The sequence below is a fragment of the Gambusia affinis genome, linkage group LG21 (assembly GCF_019740435.1).
Source record: "Gambusia affinis linkage group LG21, SWU_Gaff_1.0, whole genome shotgun sequence".
Classification (NCBI taxonomy): domain Eukaryota; kingdom Metazoa; phylum Chordata; class Actinopteri; order Cyprinodontiformes; family Poeciliidae; genus Gambusia; species Gambusia affinis.
The window spans coordinates 1657116-1684855 of record NC_057888.1 but is presented as its reverse complement, the minus strand read 5'-3'; the positions used below and the strand labels follow the sequence as shown (position 1 = coordinate 1684855).

Genomic DNA, 27740 nt, shown 5'->3' with positions numbered 1-27740 from the left:
ATAGGGTGACCAGATTTGGGTTTCTGAAAAGGAGGACACTTTCTTGTTGGCGGCGGCGGGGGGGGCGGTACTTCATTTTTGCCGTAGAATCGGCGGACACACATGTTCTATCGCCTGTCACGCTTAAGGTTTAACTAGTCTAGCGGCCGGTGTACAAGTCAACTCAGCTATCTTTACTTTTCCCACACACACTCGCACACATAATGCAACATGATTGGATTTGGGGAGAAGGGCGGGACTAATTTACCATACAAAGAAACCTGGAATGGAGTAGTGGAACGGAGTGGCAATGTAATCACAATGCACTGTAAGATATGTAATGTGTTTTGAGGCAGTTGACCAAAATCCCGGACGATTTTTAAATTCCCCCCGGACATTTTTTTAGGTCTGAAAAGAAGGACATGTCCGGGAAAAAGAGGACGTCTGGTCACCCTACTTTAAAGGCACAACAGAGGAAGAAGAGCTGCAGCAGCAGAGAATCCCAACGATCCGCACAGCAATGCCGGTTCATCAGAACCGGACAACAGATTGTAGAGAAGTTACCTGGTCCGATACGGTTCCACTTCAGCTGCAGCATTCAGATCCAAAGGCCCCAGGTCCAGTCTGATCCAGCTCCAAAACATTTAGTTTGGAGCCGAATATTTGGTCTTCTAGATACATTTTTAGAAGTGGGCCAAATATTTAACTTGCTAACTAAATTCTTAGCTTTAAACTATTTACTATGGAGCTAAATATTTAGTTTTTGGTCTAAATATTTAGGTTGCCAACTAAATTTGTAGCTTCAACCCATTGAGTTTGGACCAAATTTTTTAATTGTAGGCTAACTATTTAGCTATCTAACTATTTAGTTAGATGTAGCTCTTTAGGCAGAGATAATTTGTGCTGAAATGAACTGACAGTTTCAGTTCTGTTCTCTACTCAAACATAATGGTTGACCATAAATATATTCCGTGTTTCTTCAGCTTCAGAGTTGATTTAAAATCTTTAAAGTCTTGTCCCTCTGGTGTAATGAAACGAGTTTCACTGGATGAACACGATGAACTGCAGCGATCTGTTTGCATGTTTGTACTCAAAACTTCCTGAGCTAAAGTGGGAAATTAATGCAGCGACAGATTTTAAAAAGTTTCTATTTCTGCTGCTGGGTTTCTTTCAGTTCCTCCAGTCGTAGTTTGCTGCTGCAGCTCAGCAGTGACTCATTGTTGTTTTTGGTTTCTTATTATGGACTCATATGATAGTAAAAATGATCTACTTCCACATTTAACTGACATGTATGGTCTAGTCTGTGTCCAGTTCTCCTTTTTACAGGCTCTTTGTAATTATTTTTCTGCATGCTAGATGTCGTCTTCCTTCAGACTGTCTGCTTTTTCAATCAGTGGATGATCTTAGTGGAATTAGCAATCAATACACCAAAAAAACCCAAAAAACTTTACAAGCGAATTGGAAGTTTCTGCACACTACCAAAACTCTTTTTCACACTGCAAAAACACACTTATAATTATTTTTCTCAAATTTCTGCTGAAAATATCTGCACTTGAAAAACTTGAAATCCCAAAATATGTGCAAAAACATTTAGAAATTATTTATTGAATCAAGTTTTAAACATCCTTTCACTTTCAGTTTCTTTGAGCTTCTTGGAGACGCCACATCAGCTAAACATCCCTCAGTCTGAACCTTTTCTGATGGTTTTTCTGTTTCTTTCTGCATTTCTGGGTCTCAGGTTTTCTGACACGATGTAAAATCTCTTAAAACTGACTTTATTTTCTGAGGTTTCTGTTTCATCGATGAGAAATGTCCTGAGCTGCTGTCAAATGCACCGCAAAATGTTACCAAGTATTTTTGATTTGGTTTATAATGCAAATATCTTTGTACATTTCAAACAAGAGAAAATTAATTTACAATTAACTTTTGATTAAGATATAGGAGCTTATTTTAAGTCGATAAAGTTCTCGTTCCACTGGCAGATTATCTCACTAATGAGGAAACGTTTCATTGATCACTTGACGTCCTTCATGCACTTCTTAGTGATGAAAGAAGGAATTTAAATTCTTGCTGTTTTGTTGCGTTTTGCAGCTTATGACCCTTTAATGACGTTCAGATAAAATTTATTTTATGCACATCAGAACAAACAGCACAAAAATGTTTGTATCATTCAAATGAAATGAATATTAAATATCAAGGTTTTGATTGCCAGGAGTAAAACAAAATGTCAAACTAAATGCAACTTGTTTTCATTTCAGAGCAGTACTCCTCCTCCTCCTCTTCCTCCTCTTCCTCTTTCTTCTTCCTCTGCTCACAGGAATGAGGTGAGAAGAAAGTGCAGAAGTTCATCCTTTCATTCAGAGTCAATAGCTGGGAGGAAATTCACTCTGCATTAGCTCACCTCTTCAGTCTTTTTTACCTAAATTGTGCAAATGCAACAAATCTCCTCAGAGCTTTTCATAAAAAAATAAAGCGTCTCTAATGTTCAGAACAAGTTCAGTCTGTGTTCTTGTTGTCCTTCGGTTTGAGGTTGGTTGGAGTTAATCTGGAATAACTTCCACATAATCTGAAATTGGATCATCTGCAGTAAAACAGAAAAGTTGAATTAAAAAACAGACAGTAAAAAAAAAACACTGCAGGAAACCGAGACAAAATATTTCACATACTCTCATAGTCATTTTCCTCTTCAGCTAAAGGAGCAGCTCCTCTGTGCAATGAGTGTCCGGCTGACGCTCCGCCCGATGCTCCGCCCGACGCTCCGCCCGACGCTCCGCCCAATCCTCCACCTGATCCTCTGGCTGATCCTCTGGCTGACGCTGCGGCCGGAGCTTCAGGTTGTGTTTCTGGTCTCCTCGGCGGCTGGATCAACATGGGCGTTTTCTTCTTCACCGCGTGGCGCAGATGAACGGCCAGACCTTGGTTCTTCCTCTTGTAGTTACGGATTAAATCGCCCAGAGTCTTAAAATACGTCTCCTGCAAACCTCCTGCTGTCTGTGGAGCGACACACAGAGATGAAGACATGAAGGTGCAACAAATCTGTGATCAATAACTCGATGTTTTCATCAGCAAGTAGAATGTAAAATGGAAAATAAATGATTTAAATCCAACATGAAGCAAAAGGTAAACTCAATGAGAAAACTGTAAACAAAAATATTAAAACTATATTTGGGAACAAACAATAGAAAAAAAGGATTCATGTAAAAATAATATTAATATATTTAATATTGTGATTATGGAAAAAAATATCAGTTTATGTATGGAAATAAAAACTTAAAACAAATTTAAAATCTAACTGAGAACAAAGTGATGCAAAAAGATAAAATGATATAAACAAAAATATATTAAAATGTTGAGTTTCAAATATGTAACAAATAATCATAAAGAAGCAAAAAAAAAAAATATATATATATATATATAAACATAAATATTAATTTAAATTTAAGTAATAAAACAGAATAAAATGAAAATAAATATTGTAGAAAAAAATACAAAAAAATTTAATTAGATAAAAAGCAAAATAATCAAATCAAATAAATAAAAGTGGATGATGTAAAGATAAGAAATATTGAAAGTTTCCTAAATCCTGTTATGGAATCAGTTAATTGAGATTTGTCAAAAAAACAAACACGTCATTTTTCCATGCGTCTACCTCCTTTGACCTTTGACCTTAAGGGGGCAGGTCTGGCCCGGGGGCAGCATCACCAGCGTCTGGTGGTGTTTCTATTAGCTCTGACGTCATTCAGTGTGTGGAGTGGAAAACGTGTTAAATGTTTTCCTCTGCTGTGGGGGAGAGTTTCCTTCAGTCCTGAAATACTTTGACTTCTTAATGAAACCCAATATCTCCAATCTACTGTATTGATCTATTTGATGACAAATCTACCAGAAATTAAGACCCTTTTAAATAATTCTGGGCCAGAAGTTCAGATTTCTGTAAAAACTCAAAATCTTACCACGTATTGTTAGTCTGTTTTCCAGTCCAAATATCTTACTACACTTGAAATAAAACAAAATAAACTTAAAAATATTTTTTCAGCAAAACATAAGAGCTTCTTTTAAGCCAATAATTTATTAATAATAAAAGAAAAAGTTCTAGTTACACTAACATGTTAACCTAATAACATATTAAACTGTCGAAGGAACTTTTTTGATCAACATTAAATAATTACTGACTTAAAACAAGCTCCTATATCTTGCTGAAAAATGACTTGTAAATTTATTCTGTCTTATTTCAAGTGTCCTAAAATATCTGCACTAGAAACTAGAACAAAAATACTTTTGTTTTTTGACACATTTATTAAACCAGAATGAGTTCAATGGAAACACTGTGGGTGAGCTGCTGCCAGCCAAATGCATAAATTAATTAACTGATAATAATCAGTGTGAGGACAGCTTGAAAAAGGTTTGTGCTTTTTGTTGCTGGGGAAAATAGAGTTGTGTGCTGAAACAGTGACAAACGCCGCAAAACAACTGAAGGTGTTTGAACTTGAAAATTATTTTCACCTCCAGCCATAAAAATGCAAATAAAGTCAACAAGAAAACTGTTAAAGAAATTAAAGTTTATAAAGTTTTTTTCAAACAAAGTGTCTAAATATTGTTTTTAAGATCTGATAGGTCATTAATCTTGAACTGTGAGTTGCTATAATTAAATATAGGTGAGCAGATCAAACCAAAATGAAGAAAATATCAATAATACTGAACTTTACTTTGAAACAATGCAAAACACTTTCTTTGTTTCTCTATTGGTTCTGTTTATTGTGTAAATAGGTAACTAAAGTAAACATAAACTTTATCTAAATTCTGCCCAAATATTTAAAAAAACAATTCAAAGGGGAACAAACAAAACTACAAAGATGTTATTGATATATTATACTAAAATATTATATATCAGTACCGGTATTAGTGATACACGCCTGGTATTTACTTGGTATCGGATCAATACCAAACTATGACACATCCTACACCTCTATAACTTAATAACCTAAACCAAATAATCATTTCACAAACTGTTCTCACCTAGTTGAACAACCACACAGTTCAGTATTATTTTCACTCACATTATCAAGTTTAATAACTTATTTTAAGTTAGAAGAACCTAAATTCTTTATTCAACTTCCATGAAAATTTATAAAACATAACACTGAATTCTGCTCAGAAACATTTGTTCTAACAGACCTTAAAGGACATTCTCCTTAATTATTTGAATTATACACTGAGCATCAAGCAGCGGAGACCGCAGATTACAGCGCAGGGCATTCTGGGTAAAAACAACCAAAACAAACGCGGTAGCTTAGCGCTAACGGGAGAAACAGCTTGTGATCTTTTACCAAAGACAAAAGGGAAATCCAACAATCGCTAAAATCTGTTTTCTTCAGAGGTTTTTGTGTCGTTTCCTTTGGTGGTTCTTGGTGCAGCGCCCCCACAGGTGAGGAGGGGAACAGGTTTTTCAATGACTAGTTATTTTGACTCAGTGCAGCTGAAAATGTTACAAATGTTGCAGTTTTGTTCCCCAATCAAACCGAGTCTAAAGTAACTAAATTGATAATCTAATAATCATCCAGAATAAATCATAATGTAATGTGGAGCAGGAAGAGAGACAGAGGCAGCAGTTAATTAATCAGAGACGCAACATATTGAAAATGTAAAGTGTTGTTTTTACCAGCAGGGTGTAGTTTCCATTGTGCGCCTGGAGGATTCTGTAGGTATAAATCACCTTCTGTTTGCTGCAAAGAGAAAACAAGACGTCTGTTAGAGAGAGATGAGTTTAGAGGAAGTATCGCAGAAAACCTTTTTCGTGTTAATCAGCAATGAGTCTGCTTTAAAACTGTGAAGATTAAAATCATGCACCATGTTTGACACATTAGTCATCTCTCTCCTGTCTGTCTGAGCTTTTATTATATTGTTTACCATTCATCGTGATAAATCTATTTCCAATTAATCATGTTTAAAAATTCCTGTTGGGATTGTTATGTTACTATTTTTAATCCACTGCTTGTTCAATAAAGGTGAACGACTAAATATTGATAAATTTGACAATATGATTAAATTCTATATGGAGAAACAAAAAAAAGTAATTTTTTGTGACAAACTATCTTGACAAAACTTTATATTCATATCCACCATCCCAAGATCCAACTTCACTTGAGTTTCTGCACTCAAACAAGAACAACATTTTAAACATAAATATATAAAAAGGGAGACAAAATAAGCTCTCAATGACCCGAAGGTAAACTTAACAGTTTGTGTCCAGCATGTGTGGGGTCTGCAGAGATGTTAGCTGCCCCTTTCCTGACCTTAAACCAGGTCCAGAGAACCAGAAGTGATCCACAGCAGACAGAGTTGATTGACTGAGCTACCTTTGACCCCCGGCAGGACGAAGAGTACATCCGGTCCGTCTGCATTTTAATTGCACGTCTGCATGATTTCCTGTGCATTAGTTGCGTTTTAGTTTGTGTAAAGACACACTTGCAAGCATGCTTTGGAACTAGAAGAATGCAAAACTCAACCGCAACTAAACCTCAGTCTTACCTCATTAAAGTGTGGAGCAAGGCGACGACGAGCTGGGGTTTCTAAAAATAAAAAGAACAAAGAAACCAACCGCTTCTCAGACTGCAGCCAGCCATGCAAAGCAGCTTTACTCACTAAACTCCGCCAGTCTCACTGGTTCCACTCAGTTTCCACTCAATGAGCAACTAAAACCCAGATTATATTTATTTAGTGGGGAAAATGCAGAACATTCAGCTGTATGCTGCAAACTATAAGAGAAACACTGCAAAAACACAAAATCTTACTAAGTATTTTGGTCTCGTTTCTAGTAAAAAGATCTTAGTACATTTGAAATAAGATAAAACGGACTTAAAGTCACTTTGCAGAAAGATATTGGAGCTTGTTTTAAATCAATAATTCCTTAATATTGGTTAAAAAAATGACTTGTTCCACAGGCAGATTATTTCACCAAGAGATTTTTTCTGTTTTAAGTGAAATTATCTACCAGTGGAACGAGTCATTTTTGAACTAATATTAAGAAATTATTTATATAAAACAAGCTACATGTGGCTGATTTGTAAGTTAGTTTTGTTTACTGGGATGTTTGCACTAAAAATTAAACCAAAATTACTTGAGACTTTTTATTTTTGCAGTGAAATATCACATCTAATGACAGTCAGTATGTTCTTCTGAAAGAGGATTTTCAGATTGACTGTTTTTAGGAAGGCGCTGCCGGTTGGAGCAGCTCTGTTGCTCTGATTGGTTCTTTCTTCAGACTTTTGTTTATCATTTGTTTGTTTGTTTGTGTTTGGAGGATTATGGGTTAGGAAGCCGGGCAGCTGAATAGATTTTTACTTTCCCTTATTTAGGACAGTTGCTGTGATGCGTAACCATGGTTACAACGTGTAGTTTTTACAGCTGGATGTGGGTCATTAGCATCATGAATGCTCAAATAGTACCTGACCTTTGACCCCAAATCCCAGAAGAGTTGAAAATGGGCAGAGTGAGGAGGAAGTTCAAACCGTCTCTTCCATCGATCAGAATCACGTCTCTCTGCTTTCTGACCAAAACTCCAGAGATTTAAAGAGGAGCAAAAGCAAAGGAGGCGGATCAGCAGAATTAGCCAGCAGACATGATTCTCAGACATGATTAGAGTTTCTAAACACCCACACATAATTCAGGTGAATATCAGGTTTATTCTGGGATTTGAACTTCTGTTTTATTTAATCTGGGGGTTTGGTGACCGTACAGTAAGAAAGTACGATTTCCTGAAGAATCAGGAAACTAATTTGAATTTAATTTGAATCAAAGTCTATGAGGAGCCGTTTTTAAAGTTACACAGCAGGAACATTAATAGCAATAATCTGAGTTATTTAGCCTGTCAGAAGGTTATTCATTCATTTATAAATGTCACAGTTTAAAGCAAAATACTTAGACAGCAACATATTCAGTTTGCAAACTAAATATTTAACTCCAAACTATTTAGTTAGCAAGTAAAAGATTAATTTCCATTCTAAATATTGAATGAGAAAACTAAATATCTAGTTTACAGATTGATTATTTAGGTAGGAAGCCAAATATTTAGCTACAAACTAAATATTCAATCAGAAAGCTGACTCTTAACTTCAGAAACTAAATAATTAGCACCAAACTAGATAATTAGTTAGCAAGCTAAATATTTAATTCACAAGCTAAATATGTAGTTTGGAAACTAAATATTTAGGTTATAAACTTAGTTGCAGTAAATGTTGCTGCAGTGTTTAAATGTTTGAGAGACTCCTCTCTTCTCCTGCATCTTTTTGCATTTCTGTTACTTTGACTAGACTAAATAACTATACCAGATTAACACTTTTCTTAAATTATGTTCTGTTTTGTGATTATTAATAACACAAAAATATAACTGAAAACATAATAATCATTAAATTAGTCATGGTTGTTTGTTGCCTTTTCATAATCATGAAAATGCAAAAACATTTAACAGTTAAAAATCCTCATATTTTGTCTAAATTTACCATAAATGTGTCAGAAATACTCACAGCTCCAATGTTTGGTTATTGCCATTAAACTGTGACAACCGTTTCCAACTGCAGCTCTGAACATCACAAGAAGCTAAAAACTAAGTGAAATAATTCAGTTTCTTTGTGTGAACTCATCATCTGGAGGGTCTTTGTGATTTCAGATGGTTCAGTTATCAACTTCAGTTCATCACTGAAACTAGTTGAATTTCTTTCCAGGAAAAACCAGCAGGTTGTTCCGAGTCATTAATCTGCAACATTCACAAACTTCCTTTTCTAATTTTTGTTCAGTTCACTTCCTGCAGATATTATTTCTATTTTTCTTTCCACTTCAACATGTTAATTGCTAATTTGCATGTAACAGGTTAAACATTCACAACCTGCAAGCAGCCACAATAAAACCTGAGTTACTGTGAAGTTACTCAATCACTAACAACGTTAAATGGTAAGACACGAGACGTTGAGCTCTGCAGCAGATTGATTCTTTGGGTTGTAGAAACCATAAGCTGCTCAGAGGCAGTAAGTCTGACAACATGTTTTTGCAGAGAAAAATGAGGTTAGTGTTCTCTATGTTGGTCATGCATTTCCTTCTATCTCTACATCCACGCTTTTATTTTTTTAACAGGTCAGACTGACTGCAACACTCAGCAGGAAAAGCTTTTTGTATTTCTGCTGTTTGAAGTTACTAACTTCAGAGTTTAAAAGAAGAGAAGTCTCCACACTTCTCTTTTTTAAGGTTTCTTTGTCACCAGTGGCCTTTATTTTACAGAATCCAGACAGAGAAATGAGAAAACCTGCCGCAAAGGTCAGAAGGTTGACCTTGAGTAAATTTAACGTCAACGTCTCGCTCTGCACAAAGATTAAAGTGAAATTCACCCAAATAAACTTCTTTCCTGATAAACTGTGTAAATGGGTTATTCAGGGTTCTATCTTTATATTTCTGTGCACATTTTGACATTTTTGTACAATTCATTTAGTTCGGCTTTATTTTCCCTAAAACCGTCTGATTACTGGTTTCTTTAGTCAAACGGTTCGGAGGCAACTGAATTATTTAAATTCAGTTGACAAATTATTTAACTCAAAACATAGAAAAATGTCTCTTTATAACTGGAACAATCTACCAGTGGAACCAGAACATTTTCATCAATATTAAGGAATTATTGGCATAAAACAACCTCCTGTTGCTTCCTAAAGATTTAATGTAAGTCAGTTTTGTCTTATTTCAAGATATTTGCCTTAGAAATTAGACCAAAATAGTTGATCAGCTTTTGTGTTTGCTAAACCAAAACATGTTTGATGGTTTAAAATATAAGAAGCAAAGAAATCCATAAGAGGACGATCATTTTTCACAAACGGGATTATTTTCAAAGCCAAAAGCAGCTCATATATTTACATTTTTTACTGATTTATCTGCTGCAAAAACACAAAATCCCATCAAGTTGTTTCTAATGTAAATATCTTCGAATGCTTGAAATAAGATAAAACTAACTTACAAGTAACTTTTCAGCAAAATCTAAGAGCTTGTTTTAAGTAAAGAAGAAGAATCATTTCACTTATAAACGGGGAAAATGAAATAATCTGCCAGTGGAACTAGAATGTTTTCATCAATATTAAGGAATTATTGGCATAAAACAAGCTTCTATGTATTAGTTTGTCTTATTTCAAATGTACAATCAGATAGATTGAAAACAGTCGGTAAGAGTTTCAGTCTACGCTGCACATCACATTGTTTTCTGTACATTTCATACTAAAGATCAAGTCGTTAATTATTATCATTGATAATAAATAATCACAGATGCTGTTCAGGCTGGTTAGCCTCTACATCAGAACTTCAGTGGAAATGAAGACTTTAGTTTGCATTTTTACAGAACCAGCTGCAGTACAGACTCAAGCGCCCAGCAGAAGATGGTGAGGGGACGCTCCGTCCAACGTCTGCACTGTAAAAACACAAAAACCTACCAAGTATTTTTGGTCCACTTTCCAGTGAAAATATCTCAGTGCAATTAAAATAAGACAAAACAAACTTATAAATAACTTTTAAGCAAGAAGAAGGAACTTGTTGTAAGTAAAAAATTTCTTACCATTCCTAAAAAAGTTCAGGTTCTGGCCGATTATTTTACTTATAAAAATACATTTTTCCCATGTTATAAGCCAAACAATCTGCCAGTGGAACAAATACTTTTTCATCAATATTAAGGAATTATTAAGGAATTAAAAGATGACCTATTAACCTTTCAATTAAGGTTGATTAAGTGAAGAAAGATATTTGCACCATAAACTAAACCAAAAACGCTCAGTAAAATGGTTTTTTGCAGTGTGTTTCAGATCTGCTTTGTTGAATCTGAAACAAAGATCAGATCAACAAAGCATCTGATTTGTTGATCTGATGCTGATTAATCAGAGCTGATGTGTTGCTGAGTTTTACTCACTAGACGCAGAGACACAGCGCTCCCTGGATGGTCTCGCTCTCTCGGATCAGGTACGCTCCGTCCTTGTTCTTCCTCCCCAGAATCTCCTCACACTCCCTCTTGGTCATGGCTCCATGGTAACACTCCGGCAGAGCCGCTGCCATGGCGAACGGGGGCCGCGGGCCGACAGGCCGACATCCACCTGCACGGCGCAGGAGCTTCTGCTTTCACAAACAGCCCTGAAAACGGTAAGAACCACGACCCGCTTAAAGCCAGAGCCGGCCCGGTCAGCTCTCACTGCCTGGAGGTGCAGAGCAGAACGCTCACTGAGAGGGCATCAGGAAACCAACGTGTTGTTTTGTTCTCACAGTTTCACAGGAAGTTAGATGTCACTACGAGTCACTTAAATGGAAACTAAAAGATGTGCAACAGATAACAGCGAAGCTTACCGGCAGAACTATTCAGAACCAATCAGAAAGTGTCAGAAACAAATAAAAACAGTCATCATGTTGAGGAAGCAAGAAGCTTTTTATCAAAATAAAAACAATTATTGTATGAAAATGAACGACCAGGTTTCATAAAAAGCAGAAACTTCACACACATTCACTTCTGCAAAAGCACAACAGTAAAATTCAAAAGAATTTTGTCTTTGACTTCATCAAGAAACAGACAAAAAATATATATATTTGTCTTGATTAACTTTTTATTTTCCTAGCATACACTTTTAGAACATAAGCTAAGACATGCAAAACAAACTATTTATAAGATAATAGTAGTCAGCCTAGATAGTTTCAGTCACAACAGTCAAAGGTTTCCATGTGTTCACATTCAAACCTATTACAGCAAGTTAAAATTAATCTAATGATCTAATTATTGACCCAAATAACAAGATGCAGCAGACCAGTAAAATGAACTAGTAGTGAGTAGGGAGCCCTCTTCTGGTTGACTGTCATAACCAGATGATTATAGAGGAAACCGTCTCGTTTATTTACACTCTGTCTCTCTTCCTTAAGTAATTTGAAACAATTGAGTTTTGCTAAACATTTTCTAAACTTTGCAGGTTTGCTTTTTATTACTATCATTATTCTTGATTTGTTGCATTTCCCTTTATTTTATTCTTCTAAGATATAATAAAATGTTCTATTAAGTTGGTTTTGTGTCATTTACTGAGAAACTAATCTCTAAATAAGAACGAGAAAAATCTAAACGTTTCCCTTAGGTATATTTGTGGAGAATAATAAAGGTATACAGTAGAATAAAGTAAATAGTTACTACCGTAACTTCTTCTCGTGACCTGAAGAGGGCGCCCACGGCTCTGAGGACGCCTCCTCCGGTTGCTAAGCGACAGCTCGCAGCTACATCACGTGTTGGGGGCGGGGCAAACAGAACAAATTCGTAACGGTTGCGAAAACTTTATTGAAAAACTATTAAATTTAAGCCTAATGTAATATTACGTTTATCATGGTTAACATTGAGGACACATTTCCAATTGTTTTTGGTGAAACTCTGTGTTGAAACAGACGTATTTATCAGTAGTTTGAAGGATAATGACCGGTGTTTATAACAAGGTTGGAGTAGAAAGTGGTTCCGATAATGGAACAGGTCGCTACATTTAGCCTTTAGCGGGATTTTACCGTGATTAGCTGAAGGCGAAGCATGGTTTAACTGCCTCTGTTGGTGTGTGCAGGTGGAGAAGTGAGACAGGGCGGTGTTTTAGGCGTCCTGGGGGCGGCGTTGACGTTCCTGTCGGTGCTCCTCATCCTCCTCACCTTCCCCTTCACAGCGTGGAGCTGTGTTCAGGTAAAGCACCCGGATAAAGATGGCTTCCCCACTCCATTCAGCTGGCCCCGACCACCTTCTGATCGCTTTAGTTATAAATATAAAACATTGGATCATTTTGTAACAGTTTATTTAAATATAAATTATATAATTAAGCAGGAAAAGCTCACTGTTTGGACAGACCCAAGCCTGGACAGAATTATTTTGGCAATAAACATGAGATTTGAAAATAAAGAAATTAAAAAAAAAACCCTCACACATAACCTACACAGGTCAAACCTTTACTTGAATAATTTACGCTGTTGATAGTGTGAAATATTTCCATAAAACATTATTTTATATAATTGCAACCTTTAATCTTTTAAGGAAGATGTCTTTTTTTTTACTCTTAACCTGCTATGGGGTCCATTTTCAAATATACACCAGAATTATTCTATGGTGATTCTCCTAAAATATATCTAGTTTTGTTTTAACTTTCAAATTATTTAAAAAATAAGGGGAGTAGTTTTTAGACTTTGTTTAGATTTTTCACTACAATACAATATATGATGTCTATCTTGAACACTACACAGCCTAGACTGGATTATTTTACAGTAATGACATATTCTCTTAAATCAAGAGATTAGTGTGAATTTTATTCAATTTATAAAGTGTGATAACTGGCTGTTTTTAAGGTTTTTAATTGGATTTATTTCAAAATCTTGCTGCATAGTACAGTTACTGCTAACTGCACCATCATACAGCCATCATGACTTTTGTTTTGAATTATTTTTAAGCATGAGTAAAGTACAGCTTTGATCAAATTCAGATCAGATGCCAAATTTATTTCATTTTTCACTCATTCTTAGATAAACCTCCACAGTTGTCATAATTTGAGGCCATTTTGAAAGTGTTTTCATATCTTTTCTGAATCATTGTGATGTGTGTTTGTGCTGCAGGTTGTCCTGGAGTATGAGAGGGCCGTCATCTTTCGACTGGGCCGGGTCGTTAAAGGATCAGCTAAAGGACCTGGTGTCTTTTTCTGTTAAACTCAGACTGGAGTCGTTCTGTTTTTAATTATTATACTAATGAATGCATTTGTTACTCGTATGATTCTGACATTTTAAGACACTGAACAGGAAAGCTCTTCTTTTCTCTGAGGCTGTAAAACATATTCTTATTCCATTTCCTGCTGTAATTTTGTGAATGTTGTTGGTTTTGTTCCTGCAGGTTTGATCTGGTTCATTCCCTGGTTGGACGTCGTTCAGAAGGTTGACCTTCGAACTCTCCCCATCTACATCTACCCACAACAGGTCTCTGCTCATTAAACAGTTACTACTGCATACATTTATTTACAGTTACATGTAAAATGTGTTTATGTCAAACAGATTGTAAATTAGGATAAGGCTGTTAATTTTAATCTTGAATTTAACTTCACTTTTCCTTTTCTCTATTTCCTCAATACAACTCAGTCAACAAAATGCAAACGATATCTGCACTGAAAACCTTAGAAAAACTGCGACATGTCTTATATAAATTAAACATCCTACATATTTGGAGGCCATAAATTTAGGATATATATATATATATATTTGTTTTTAAATAAATCAGGGAGGAGTACATTTCTGCCAAAAGATTTTCATTAAAATTTGTGAAATTTTTGTTTAAAGGTCATACATTTGCCAGGAAAAATGTTCAGTTTTCCTTGATTAAAAACATAAATTTATAATATTAAACGAGGATATTTTCTGACATTATGCAACATTTTATATTAAAAGAACATCTTCTGATCCAGACTCGATGCAGCCGTGTTGCGGCATCTTCTTCACCGTCTCTGGTGTTTTTCTGTGTCCCCCTCCAGGCTTCATGGTGAGTCTGGACCTTGAAAATGTTCTGGTCCAGTAACATTTCTGATCCAGGAAATGATTTCAGATGTATCATTTCCATTCTGGAAAAGATCCAGATAGACATCTCCATCATTTACCATCTCATTCTGAGGACTTATGCCACTTTTTCTTTCAAATCTCTGACTTTATAATGTCAGAAAATATCTTTATAATTTAAATATTGTTTAAAATTCTGTGTTTAATGATGAAAAGTTTTTAAATTTACAAATTTTGACATCAAAGAATTTGGAAATATGTTAAATTAATCTCAACATTTTGGTGGAGATTTACTTCTCCATGGCCATTTATTGTTTTTATGGTAAAACCTGAAGGTTATTTCAGACGTTTCCTTCTCCTTCCTGCAGGTTCTGACAGCAGACAGCGTCCCGTTGCTGGTGGACGCCGTTGTGTTTTTCCGTGTGGTGGATCCCACGCTCTGGTTCACCCGGGTGCAGAATGGCTGTGACGCCACAGTCTGGCTGGTTCAGGCGACCCTCAGGGCGGCGCTGGGTGCTCACACGCTGACAGACCTGCTGACGCAGCGGCCTAGCATAGCCACGAGAATGGAGGTCAGACACAGCCAGGCTGCCACAGTTTAGCTCTACATCAGAGTTACAGATGATTTTACTGCTTCACGTCCTGCAGGAGGTGCTGCACTCCGGCTCCAGGCCGTGGGGCATTCAGGTGCAGCGAGTGGAGCTCAGGGATCTGAAGCTTCCCATCAGCCTGCAGCGCTCCCTGGCCTCAGAGGCCGAGGCTGAGAGGAGGGCGCGGGCGATGGTACTTCTGCAGTAACACGCCCACCAGACAGCACCTGCCCTGTTCACCACGATATTCACTGTTATGTTAAAGCTGCAGCTTGAAACTTGTCCAAACTGTCACCATGTCATGACAGTTTGTTTTGAAATCTGTGAAAAAATTAATCTGCAACCTCCTTGAACGACTGAAGAAATACATCAACCAAAAACAACCAATCAGAGCCAGGAGGCGGGTCTTAGCGCTGTCAATCAATCTTATGTACGCGCTGATTGATATGCCAGCTTACTGTTACAGGAAAAACTGTTTATCTGCCATCAGCAAAACAAAGGTTATGCTAACTAGCGTTAGCATTCATGACAGCCTCTGCTAGCTTCAGCGTAGCGCAGAGCAAGGAGTAGCGAGGATATGAGCAGCACCACACAGAAACTGTGGCTTTGACCTGCTGCCTTATTAAAAGAAAAACAGATAATTTCCACATTTTTTGGTCATTAATTGTTTTGTTTGCCAGATTTTTGCAGTTCATGACTTGTAGTTGTGGGCCAAACAAAATCATTTCAAGGCTCACGAATGGCCCACAGGCCACACTTTGGACACCCCTGTTTCTTGTTACTTTGCCATTTGTGTCAGTTCATCAAATTAGTTTTTTTCTTTCAGTTTCAGTTTTTGTTTTTCTGAGTGGAAGGAAAAGTTTTTATTCCTCAGTAACTAAAGAGAACAATGAGAATTTTATCCTAAATAATGAACTTATTCACATTTTAACACAAATGTTTGATATTTGTATGTGTGGAGTTGTTGCCAAGCTAAAAGTTGGATGATTTGCGACGTTTGTGTTGGTTTTGAAGTGTCTCCGTGTTTCAGATGATCGTGGCTGAAGGGGAAGTGAAGGCGTCTCGTGCTTTAAGGGAGGCGGCGTCCGAACTGTCATCTGTGGCTCTGCACCTCAGATACCTGCAGACGCTGGCGACTGTGGACAGCAGCGCCTCCATCGTGGTCTGGATCCTCCCCACAGGGATCCTCCAGTGAAACTCATCAAACCGAGACGCAGCAGGTTCCGCTGAGTTATCCGACCCAGAAAGAGAAGAGTTGCTGTTAGACAGAACCAAGCAAATCTGAGCTCTCAGGACGTCCATCTGTCTGCTCAGATGTTTGTTAAATTATCACATTTTCATATTAAATGTTTGCAGATGATTCCATGGATGCTTCTGTGTTCCTTTACTCTATGAAGTTAAAGGTGTTTTACTTTACCTGTTTTTTTCCAGTGAAATCATTAGTTGAAACAGTAAAAACTTTGATTTTGCAAACTTTTAAAGTTTATAAATAATTTCAACAGTTTAAGTTTAAACTCAGACATCCAGCTAGTTTCATTCTGGGAAACTTCACCAATAAATCCTTTAATTAAATCAATTAAAAGAGTTTAAGTTCCTCCTGGATCTCCCCACTGGCAGTCGACCCGCTTCTCTGTTTCCGTTCGGCCAGAACCTACCTGTCCGCCCCCCGACGCCCTCCTTCACTACCGTCTGGATTTCTGTGGCTAAGCGCAGTACCTCCAGGACCACAAGGAAACTAGGACCCCGAACCCTGCAGTTACCCTCCAAATACAACAAACGCCTGCTCACAAGTAAGATTGTTCCAATTCTCTGACAGCAATTCGATTACCCACACCCTGTGAACTCACCATCATCTTGCTGTGTCCCTCGTAGCGTGCTGATACTCCGAGAGCCCTTCCCCCCTGGACAAGACCCGTCATTCCCGCTCCATTTTCTAGACCTGTTCTAATAAACTCATTCATATATTTTATTGCTCTCCTGAGTCGTGTTCTGCATGAGGGCTAGAAATATAGACCCCAATATGACACTCAGTTATCCATCTGTTCATCCATCCATCTGTCTCCATCTTGTCCTTCATTTATTTTCTCGTTCCTCATTCTCAATCTTCATGTAAAGAAGTGAACCCAGAAAAGTTCTTCTGTTTTCCAGCATCATTCTCCATCTTCTCCTCTGGGATCCTAAATGTTTGACGGGATAAATCGTCTGGATCTCCTCCCAGAGTGGCGACCCCAGGTGACCTCCACCAGCAGCCATCTGGCAGCATCCTGACCAGCTGACCAACCCACCTCTCCTCCACAGGTTTACCACCTGCCCGGTTGGAGCCGGTCTGAGATCTGGATGTTTCATCCTGATGCTGCATCAGAGGAAAGCAGAGAACAAACAACCTGAGGGAGTTCAGAGTCTGTGATCTCATCAGGAAATCCACTTTGACCTGAAAGCAGCCAGGTCAGGTGACAGGTGAGGGGGCGTGGCTTAGAAAGGTAAGCTCTTTAGGTGATCTGAATGCTGTGGCCTAACGGCGACCTTTAACCTGGACAACCAGAAGCGCTGACGTCAGGATGCAGAAACGTCTCTAAAGCAGAACCAGCAACAATCAGTTCACTGCAAAAACACAAAATCTTACCAAGTAACTTTAGTCCACTTTCTAATAATATCTTATTACACCTGAAGTAAAACAACTAACCTACAGGTAGCAACATTTCATCAGAACAGAGGCTTGTTTTAAGTAATAAAAGTCACTTATGAAATAGTTTTGTCTTTTTTCAAGTGTACTAAAATATTTTTTCTAGAAATTAGGCTAAAGTTACTTGGTGATATTTTGTGTTTTGTAGTGTAATGTATAATAAAGAATCCAATCTGATCTGGTCAAAATATTAAAATGATGTTTTGTGGTATTTTAGTCCAGTTTTCCAAGCAGATTTCGTTCCTTTCTTTTCAAAGTTGGACGAACAAAAGTAGAGAAATATAATTCTCTAAAGAAGGGCTTATTATTGAAACCGCTGCACAAAATGAAATCTTAATCGCCTCAATGATTCATGCCACCAATAAATAGATGAAGAAATCGTTTTTGGAACATATTCAATAAAAAAATGATCAAGAGAAGAGAGTAAATCTGAAGTTTGTTGCAGAAACCTCTCCTCTGTCGCTCAGGCTCACTTTCATTTGCGTCCAGCTCTGATTGCACGGTTGCAGGTTTCACTGTAGCAGGACTGCAGCCTCGGCTCTCTGTTCATGGTAAATTACATGCTGGATGCACAGGGAGGGGCGGCTGGGTGCGGCGCATCACTCTGCAGCTATTAATAACATCACAGCCTTCATGACAGCAGGCTGTTTATCTGTCTCTGTTATTAATTCACTTTGGTCCAATAAACTTAAATATATGTTGCCATAAAAACCTCTTAAATTTGTTTATTAATAATCTCTATCAACATTTCAAAACAAGCCTGGTCTGGCAGCTGATGTTAAATTAAAAACACAACCATTATCTAAAATATTAATGATCCTGCTTCATGTAAAGGTTCTCAATCCTTTGATTACATTTTAATTACTGCACATTTTAATGAAGATTTGTTTCAGGTGTTATTTGTGCATTCAGCTCTGACAGTCAGAAATAAATAAAAGTAATCGGGTCCATTAACAGGACAGAATGTGTAAGAATGCCAAACAGGTGAAGGAATCAGTTCATGTCCTCTTGTCAGAATCTGTTAAAACATTTCTTAGTTTACTGATCTTTGCATTATTATGTCATTACATTTTAGTTGCATGAAAATGTTCTCAAATCAACAGTATTATTGTTTATAACTTCTGGAACAATTTATCATCCAGTAAAGTTTGTTATGAGACCTGATTATACTGACTGAATGTTTCACTCCTCAGTGATTAAACTCTGATTTCTCCCTCATGTGTGGAAAGTTCCCACTCGTTCTTCTTCACCTGGTTTGGATAAATCACTCGTCTTCTAGAAAGCGTTCCCTGCGTGAGGCTCCGCCCCCTTCCCTCCCTCCTGGTCGGTCCAGCCGCTCCGTCAGTCTGGGTTCAAATTGTTTCTGTAGCTGAAGGAAAGATGTCGCTCCGCAGGCTGCTGGCTCTGCTGGGACTCCTCGTCCTCTGCAAAGGTAGGAAACTCCAACAGCTCCCTGACAGACTTCCTGCTCGCCGCAGCGTCCGTCTTTCTGGCTGATTCAGCAGGAAAACTACAAACTCCTGAACGTCTAAATGGGTAAAAGTGGAGCATGAAGTAGGAAGGCTTAGCAGGAACAGATTATTTACAGGCGTCTCCATCTGTCAGGAATCAGACGGTGTGTTTGTGTCTGGACCCCTGCCTGACCTCTGACCCCAGCCTCATTATTCAACAGGCAGCTGTAATCAGCGGCTGGCTCCATGTAGACGCAGGTGGTGATGGGATGAGGCGTTTTTTTATAGCAGCTTGATCCTATTGAGGCCACCGTCTCACTTATATGAGCTACTTGTAGCGCAGGAAACGGCCCCTGAATCTCAGCGGTTTGAAAAATGTTCGTCTCATTTAGAGCAACAAATAATTCAGTAAACCAAGAGAAGATGCTGCAGCTGTTCACCTGCTGGCTGCTGACGACTGAGGCAGGGAACGAGGGTCACTGAGGATCCGATTCTCCTGCTCAGATTGGGACTGACGCAACAATCAGTTTAATCATGTTACACCTGAACGCCAACAAACCACCGCCAGCCAAGTGCTCAGTTACCGTGGTAACTTGGTTTAGCCATACACGTTAACTACAAATATATACGAGTCAACATTATTGTAGAACATTTTACCAGCAAAGCAGTTCAAAGAGCTTCACAAGATACAAAAAACAAACAAAATAAAGTTAGTTATGAAAAGAACAATCATTGTTGTTATGAATCAAAAGCAACTCTAACCAGTTTGGATTTAAAGGAACTCAGTGTTTCAGCTGTTTTGCAGTTTTCAGGAAGTTTGTTCCAGATGTGTGGCACATAGAAGCTGAATGCTGCTTCTGCATGTTTGGTTCTGGTTCTGGGAATGCAGAGCAGAACTAGAACCATGAGATCTGAGCAGTTTGGAAGGGTTAAAGAACAGCAGCAGATCTTTAAGCCATTCAATGATTTATAAACTACCAGCAGTAGTTTAAAGTCTCTTCTCTCAGTAGAAGGACTTTAGAACCAGGTGATGTTCTCTATCTTCCTGGTTTTAGTCAGAACTCCAGCAGCAGCGTCCTGGATCAGCTGCAGCTGGAGGCTTGATGTTTTTAGGCAGACCTGTGAAGACGCTGCTGCAGTAATCGATGAGACTGGAAGTTAACGCCTGGATGAGTTTCTCTAGATCTCACTGAGACGTTAGTCCTTTAATCCTGGAAGTTTGACTTGATGCCTTCATATTGTCAGGCCATAATTTCAGCTTCTTTAGCTCTATTTTTATTAGTTTATTGTTGTTTTACATTAAACTTAGAACTCAGCATTGCAGTTCCCTGGTGTGCAGACAGAGGGCAGCATCGGGATTCAAACACTTTTCTCCTTATTTTTTAACTAAACATGAAGCAGACAGAGGCTTGTTTTGGGTGGTTGATCAGCTGTTTCTAATGTAGCTGCTTAAATATTTAACATCCTGACAGGACACTGTTATTTCCACATTATTTCCTACTCTTGTATCTTTTTTAATCTCTCTTGTTTAATTGAAAGTTAAAGCCAGCAGATGCTGTTTAATGTTTGGCGCCACATCGATCCTCTCAGGCGTTACAGGAAGAACATTCTGGTGATCGGATCAGAAGTCCTGATGCTGCGATCCGCTTGGACTCCCAGGTTTCCCTCATCACTAAACAGATAACTCCCTGATCCGATTAGCCTGAAAGTTATTCCTCATCTACGGGAAGGCTTTAATATTTGTTTCCTTTGCAGTTTTTATCCAAGTTAGTGTATATTTAGTTTAAATGCCATCTGAGGCATGAAAGCAGAAATGTCCTGATTTAAATCGATGATGAAATGAGATCAGATTAGGAGGCTCCAGACTCTTAAAATAGGCTAAATATTTATCCTGATGATTAAACTGATCCCTTACTGTAACAGCAAAGCCTTGATCCCTCCATTCACACTTAGTCTGACTGTAAATCGCCATCTGATGTCTTATATGTGCACATTTTTAACTGATCCAAGGTTCAGTAGGAAAAACAATCAGTTTAGGACATTCCAAGAGGTTGGAAATGTTTATATTATTATTCAACATACTGCTAGATGTTCGTTCATGTTTTTAATCAGATTTATTTTAAAAGTTTAGATCTTTATTTATCATGTACAATCATAATTTGTTTCTTCGTTTATATTTGTCATCTTGTACGAAGAAGTCAAATTAAACTAAAATGTTGGATTTTTTTATTTTTTTAAACTTATCAGATTTGAGAAGTTACATAAAATATCTGCAGAATTAACCATTTTTTAAATTAATTGTCAGAATAATCAATAAATTAGTCAATTACTAAAATAAATACAAACAACTGAAGAATATTTTCCAGACAGAGTAACAGGTAGTGGAAATATTCTTCTTCTTTTTAGAGCAGGCTCCCATGTTGCTCTAATTCTCATCTGACCCCTGACCTCCATGATGTCGGTCCAGGTGAGTCCGGCACCGAGGAGCCCTGCGATAACTTCACCGACCTGGACCTGTCCCACTGCTTCATGGGGACCAGCCTGTACGTCCGCCTGCTGCTCTACACGCGCTCCAACCCGGACTGCGGCCGCGAGGTCGCCCACCACCGCCTGTCCTCCCAGCCGCTCCTGGACCTGCGGCGCCCCACCGCCTTCGTCATCCACGGCTACCGGCCCACCGGGGCGCCGCCCATCTGGATCAACCGCATCGTTCGCCTGCTGGCCGAGCAGGAGGACATGAACGTGATCGTGGTGGACTGGAACCGAGGAGCGGCCAACCTCAACTACTTCACCGCCGTGACCTACACCAGGGAGGCGGCGCTCAACCTGACGGGCTTCATCAGAACCATGCAGGTGAGACGGCAGAACAATCTGCCTTGGGTCACATTCTGCTGCTGGGTTAACGGCCCAGGTAGGTGAGAGCGAGAGGTTCTGGACCGGGATGTTTTCAGCCCAGATCCAAAAAATGTCTCTGTTGTTTTAAACTCTGATTTTATTAAATGAAAAACAGAAAATCTTTAAATAAGGAGTGAAATTAGCTACATTCACACAGCAGGCGACGCAAATCCGACTCTTTCATGTCTGAATAACCTAATAATAACCTTACACTATTTTCACCCCACAAAGAAATCATATCTGTTTTTCTTCCATATGTGAAACTAAATCAGATTGTTTTCAAAGTGTCTGCAGTCTGAACCGTCATGTTGCATTTTATCCAACTTTTACGTCATTTATGTGAGAAAGCTTAATAAATCTGCACCAGAAGAAGCCAGAAGTTGTAATAACAATATCTGAAAATTATGAAGCAGTGTGAGTCAGTGAACGCATCACCATTACTCCACTCTTCATTCTGACTCCACATTAAGTTACATTTCTCAGTTGAATGAAAGTTCCTCCTAAAAAAATGAATTTTATCTGATCAGCTCTTGATGTTGCTTGAACGTGTCGCTGCAGGAAGAAGGCGCCTCTCTGAGCTCCATCCATCTCATCGGCGTCAGCCTGGGCGCTCACCTGGCCGGATTTGTTGGAGCGAACCTGAAGGGAGCGATCGGCCGCATCACAGGTAAAACTGTTAGCATCCAACCAGAGAAGCTAACGGCTCAACGATGAGAGGAAAGACTTCAGGGTTGTTCAATCTGTCCATAAAAATGATCTGCAGGCACAAATGCATCTACTTACTCTCTTCTGTCGTATTTACAATAATAAACAATACTTAGCAAAAGTTTCCATACACTTTTCATATTTATTTGTTTAAAATTTTAATCTATTTATTGAGATTTTATTTAACAATCCAACACAGTAATTTTAAATTAACATTTTAAATAATCTGAAAAGTTTTGTATGTATTTTTGTTCCCCCACCTCTTTACTCGGATGCCACTAAATAAAATGTGTTGTGATGACCTTCAGAGATCTTCCTTGTCTGATCGACTGTCAGCCTGAATCTGTTCTGTAGACTGACCAACGTTAGTGTGTGTGCTGCAGGTTTGGACCCAGCTGGGCCGATGTTCACCAGCGCTGCCCCGGAGGAGCGGCTGGACCCGTCAGACGCCATGTTTGTGGACGTTCTGCACACCGACATGAACTGTGAGGATCACACACTGACCTCAACGTTTGGTGGAAACTGAGCTGAGCTTTCATTAAGCTGTGAATCAATCCCATCACTTGGTTCTAACTGATAAAACTTAAAACTAAAGCACCGATTCTAATGTTTATAACTATGGCTGCACTGATAGCATTTTTCTGACCAATCATTTTAAAGCCTGAATGGCCAATTTAGATTTTTTTTCTGAAATGTTGCTAAATTTAGCAAGAAAGTCACTAAGTTGGCAACATTATTAACTGTAAACATTCAGAGATGAGCTGATGGCCAAACTTCTCACTGCAGAGCAGAACAGTAGCTGATTTTTAGACTTTTTCTGAAGTAGATGAGATCGGCTTAACATGTAAGAACAGGCTGATCACCCATCTCTCAAAGATAAGGAAATCAGCACCAATGAATCAGCTGGCCGATAAAATGGAGCACCCTTATTTATGAGCAGTTTGCATATTAAGGGAATAAAAACAGTCAGAATTTGATCAGTTTTTCCTCCTGGCAGCGTTCGGGCTCCGAGGAGCTCACGGTCACATTGATTTCTACGCCAACGGTGGAATCGACCAACCAGGATGCCCCAAAACCATCTTCTCAGGTAAAACCCTCTGGCTCCGCCCCCACAGGCTCACACAGGTATCATCACCCCTCACCTGCTTGGCTCCTCCTCCTCGTCCTCCTGCAGGTAAATCGTACTTTGTGTGCGACCACCAGCGCTCCGTGTTGCTGTTCCTGTGCGCCCTGAACCGGACCTGCCGGCTCACCGGATACCCCTGCTCCTCCTACAGCCGCTTCCTGGACGGACAGTGTCTGCAGTGTGACGCCTTCAAGCCTGCTTCCTGTCCTGTGCTCGGTACGCACACACACACACACACACACACACACACACACACACACACACAGAAAAACACCTCTCCTTCTGTCTAAACCAGGGGAGTCCAAAGTGTGACTCATCATTTGTGCCTCTTGGAATAATTTTTGTGGCTTCCTGACAAATGTGTATTTTTATGACTTTATTCTTGTACAAGTAATATGATCTCATAATTTTACTAGTTTATTCTTTTAATTTTATTTATTTATTTTATTTCTTAGCATGACTCTAACATGCTGTCATTATAAACATCCAATGACTTTTTTACACACAAACTTTGTCAATAGAGGGTTTTTTGTGGAGAGTTCTCATTTTTTGTTGTTGGGAATGGATAAAAACATTTTCTAGACCAAATAAACTGAAAAAAAAAAATACCCAAAAAGTTAGAAAACTCTTGTGCTTTAGCAGAAGGATACTTTTCCTCATGCACGTTGTTAAAATTAAGAGAAATTGAAAAAAGCACATAGTTTCCAACTTAATGACAAAAAATAAATCCAGAACAATATATTTTTAGTGAAATTTAATTTATTAAATTAAAACCTCAGGTAAAACCATAATTTGTTATAATTTGACCATGATTTGTGCCTGCAGGCTACAACGTCAGCCCGTGGAGAGACGCTCTGGTGAAGATGGGACAGACCAAAGTCTTCTTCAGCACCACGGCCGCCCTGCCCTACCAGAGTGAGTCCTGCTGAAGTTTTCACACCCCACCCTGGTGTGTCTGAAGTAAATACATCCTGTAAGAATCTGATGGAAGGTGCTGTTATACTCTGTGTGTCCTGTGGGTGGCAGAGCTGAGCTACAGAGTGGATATGGTGACGTGGAACCAGTACCTGCGCTGGGGGGTCGTCTACATCCGTCTGCACAGCGGCAGGAACTTTACAGAGGCCCGGATAGACCAGTGAGTCCGACACCAGACTGGCAAAGTCCTGATCCAGATCGCCTGGTTCTGGTCCGGACTTCTTTAGTCTGGACCAGAACTTCTTCAGGACTCCTGAAAGTATTTCAAAGATTTTAGCTGCTGTAACTCGTATCATGCAGGTATCTTCAAATATTCGCTGTGAACAGAGATTCTGTGGGCAGGAAAGATCTCCAGTAGCAGTCAGTCTTCCAGCAAATACACCAAAACCTCTGACTGAAGACAGCTGTTAGCTAGCTCTGCTAATCCACCTCATTTTCTTTTGCTGCTCTACTTTTAATCTCTGTCAGGCAGTTTAGAAGCACATTTTAAAAATGATACTGGGAATAAGTTAGTATTAAAACTAGGGCCTAAATTAATAAATTATGTAGATTTCAATTATGTGATGTAGTTTAAATATTTCTGGTTTAGTTTAAATATTTCTGGTTTGTGGCAGTAAGCTGCAGCGGTTGGAGCAGTACACCTCCACTCGGCTGCTGGCCCAGTTCGACGAGGATCTGCAGAACGTCCAGAAGATCTCCGTTAGGATCAACACCGGGAACATCATCGGCCCTCGCTACAAGATCAGGCTGCTGAGGATTCGCTTCACTCCACTGGAGCGACCCGACAGGTCAGAGGTCACCACACTCACCATTTAAACTGATGGTTTTAAACCTTTTATGATTCATTTTAGGACTTCTGGCTCAGTTCTCTCAGTTTTCCTCTTTGTTTCTAACTGTTTTTACATCATTCTGATTTTTCAGTTTCAGTTAAATTTAAAACCAGTCAATTAACCAATCACATTTCAAGTCTAGTAACAGATAAAAGTACAAGATTCTTAAAATGCATAATCAATAAGACGACAAAGAAAGGATTACGACTTTATTCTGTTATTTTTACGACTTTATTCATGTATTATCACAATTTTATTTTGGAGTTATTACAACTACTCTGGCATTAATAATTATTCTCATTATTACGGCATTTTTCTGGTGTTACTAATAATGTGGTATGAATAAAGTCATACCAGAATATGACTTTATTCTGTCATCATATTTTATTCTAGGATTATTAGGACTTTATGTGTGTAATAAATAAATAAATTCTTATCCAGGCCCCAATATTCTGTTGTAGCATCCTGAGCTGTAGCAGAGTTTAGTTTTTTTTTTTTTTTTTTCGAGGATCAGAAAACATTTAATTAAAATAAACTCTAAAGTTTCTAAAAGCAGAAAATAAATTCTGCATATTGGACTGAAGGTTAAATGATTCAAACTAATAAAGATGTTCGGGTGACCTCTGTGTACGTTTATGAGAGAAAAACTTTGTTTTTCATCAGGCCGGTCATGTGCCGCTTCGACATCATCATGGAGGAAAACATGGAGGTGGCGTTCAGACCGCTGCCCTGCGACTCTCGCCTCTGACGTTTCCATGGAAACCAACCCGACCGAGACCCGGGTTGGACTCGGCTCCGACTGGTGACCTGCCGCCGCTGTCGGTCACCCCTGGTAACCAGAACCAGGAAGTGGACGGTTGACGCTGAGGACAGATTAGAACCAGAGGCGAGATGAAACCCTGGATTATTAATCCAATCGGCTTCAGTTACCCAGTGGCTGCAGAGGTCCATTTCATAAAGAGGTCCGTTATAGACATAAACAGAGAACTACATATTGATTACATTAATGCAGCCGATTTATTGACTGCATATCACCTTTTAAAGTAGCCTTGATAATTATTTCTGGAACCTTTTTTTGGCAACTGGCTGCTGTTTTACTCAGGTATAAACACACAAACTCAATAAACTCAGCAAAGAATCAGTTAAAACCGCATCTTTAGTTGGCAGCAGCAAATCACAAAGATAAAAACTTTAATTTTTCATTTCATTTTAGGAAGGTAAATAATTTGCAGTTGACCAGAATCTGTTCATTTTTAGCTCGATCCATCCAGGTACTAATAACCTGCCTGTTGGAAAATCACTAATTTCATCAGCAAACACTCTTCAGTGCAGCAGGAAGTTGTTTAAAGTGTTCATTCACGCAGAAAGCTGCGTTCATTTCATATTTACAGGTTTAAATGTTTGATTTTGCAGGTAACAAGGACTTTTTGCCAATTTGATTAAATACCAAATTGCAGTTGTAAGATGCAGAAATTTCTTTTTATAGTTTAATTACCAATAAAAACTCACAACAGGAATGAAAATCTAAATATGGTGCGTCACTTATCTAGCTTCTCTTTTACAGTCTGAACTAAAAAGTACCAAGATCTCATGATCTGCTAAATGTCTTAACCCTTCCTGTCCAGATTATGAGAACATTTGAAGTTGTGTTGCTTTTTAAATCTAGAAACTTTAAAGTTCAGATCAGTCTCAGGTTTGTAAAAACACATTTCTTCTGTCTGTGCCTTTTTTCCAGCAGCTGTGACTATTTTTACTCTGCAGCTTCTTTTAAAGATCCATCTGAAGATGCTAACATTTCTGCTGCAGTGATGTGAGGAATCCTACCAGGACGTTGTTAGTAGTAAATGTGACCAACTGAGCAGCAGATTCTCTTCTGTATGATTTATAGAAAATATCTGCTTTTTTGTGCATTATTTTCACACTGTGTCAAAAAGTACAATAAAAACCAATTAATCAATG

General features: G+C 38.5%; 3 protein-coding genes across 9 annotated transcripts; 2 read left to right on the top strand and 1 right to left on the bottom strand.

The window, feature by feature from the left end:
- Positions 1–327: 327 nt before the first annotated feature.
- si:ch73-264p11.1 (uncharacterized protein LOC100000923 homolog) lies at positions 328–12734 on the bottom strand. Of its 3 annotated transcripts, XM_044105197.1 has the most exons (6): positions 12520–12657; positions 12161–12240; positions 10907–11124; positions 5636–5699; positions 2646–2970; positions 328–2560 (listed from the first exon to the last, which is right to left on the bottom strand). In XM_044105197.1, the coding sequence occupies exons 3-6, from the start codon at positions 11047–11049 to the stop codon at positions 2520–2522; spliced, it is 573 nt and encodes a 190-aa protein (XP_043961132.1). In that variant the 5' UTR covers positions 11050–11124; positions 12161–12240; positions 12520–12657; the 3' UTR covers positions 328–2519. The 3 variants fall into 3 exon arrangements, with proteins under 3 accessions (XP_043961132.1, XP_043961130.1, XP_043961131.1); XM_044105195.1 differs by lacking the exon at positions 12161–12240 and having other exon boundaries at positions 12520–12734; XM_044105196.1 differs by lacking the exon at positions 12161–12240 and having other exon boundaries at positions 10907–11186; positions 12520–12658.
- LOC122824456 (stomatin-like) lies at positions 12262–16476 on the top strand. The gene is made up of 7 exons (XM_044105173.1): positions 12262–12487; positions 12573–12685; positions 13603–13675; positions 13874–13956; positions 14895–15098; positions 15175–15309; positions 16147–16476. The coding sequence occupies exons 1-7, from the start codon at positions 12433–12435 to the stop codon at positions 16309–16311; spliced, it is 828 nt and encodes a 275-aa protein (XP_043961108.1). The 5' UTR covers positions 12262–12432; the 3' UTR covers positions 16312–16476.
- Positions 16477–16551: 75 nt separating this feature from the next.
- Positions 16552–27719, top strand: lipib (lipase, member Ib). 5 transcript variants are annotated; one of them, XM_044105117.1, is made up of 13 exons: positions 16552–16906; positions 16989–17348; positions 17415–17573; positions 19029–19231; positions 21718–22103; positions 22704–22812; positions 23234–23335; positions 23848–23937; positions 24025–24192; positions 24802–24891; positions 25003–25111; positions 25566–25739; positions 26445–27719. In XM_044105117.1, the coding sequence occupies exons 4-13, from the start codon at positions 19180–19182 to the stop codon at positions 26527–26529; spliced, it is 1365 nt and encodes a 454-aa protein (XP_043961052.1). In that variant the 5' UTR covers positions 16552–16906; positions 16989–17348; positions 17415–17573; positions 19029–19179; the 3' UTR covers positions 26530–27719. The 5 variants fall into 5 exon arrangements, with proteins under 5 accessions (XP_043961052.1, XP_043961054.1, XP_043961053.1 ...); XM_044105119.1 differs by adding an exon at positions 20841–20909 and having other exon boundaries at positions 16552–17348; XM_044105118.1 differs by having other exon boundaries at positions 16552–17348; positions 19029–20909.
- Positions 27720–27740: the final 21 nt, after the last annotated feature.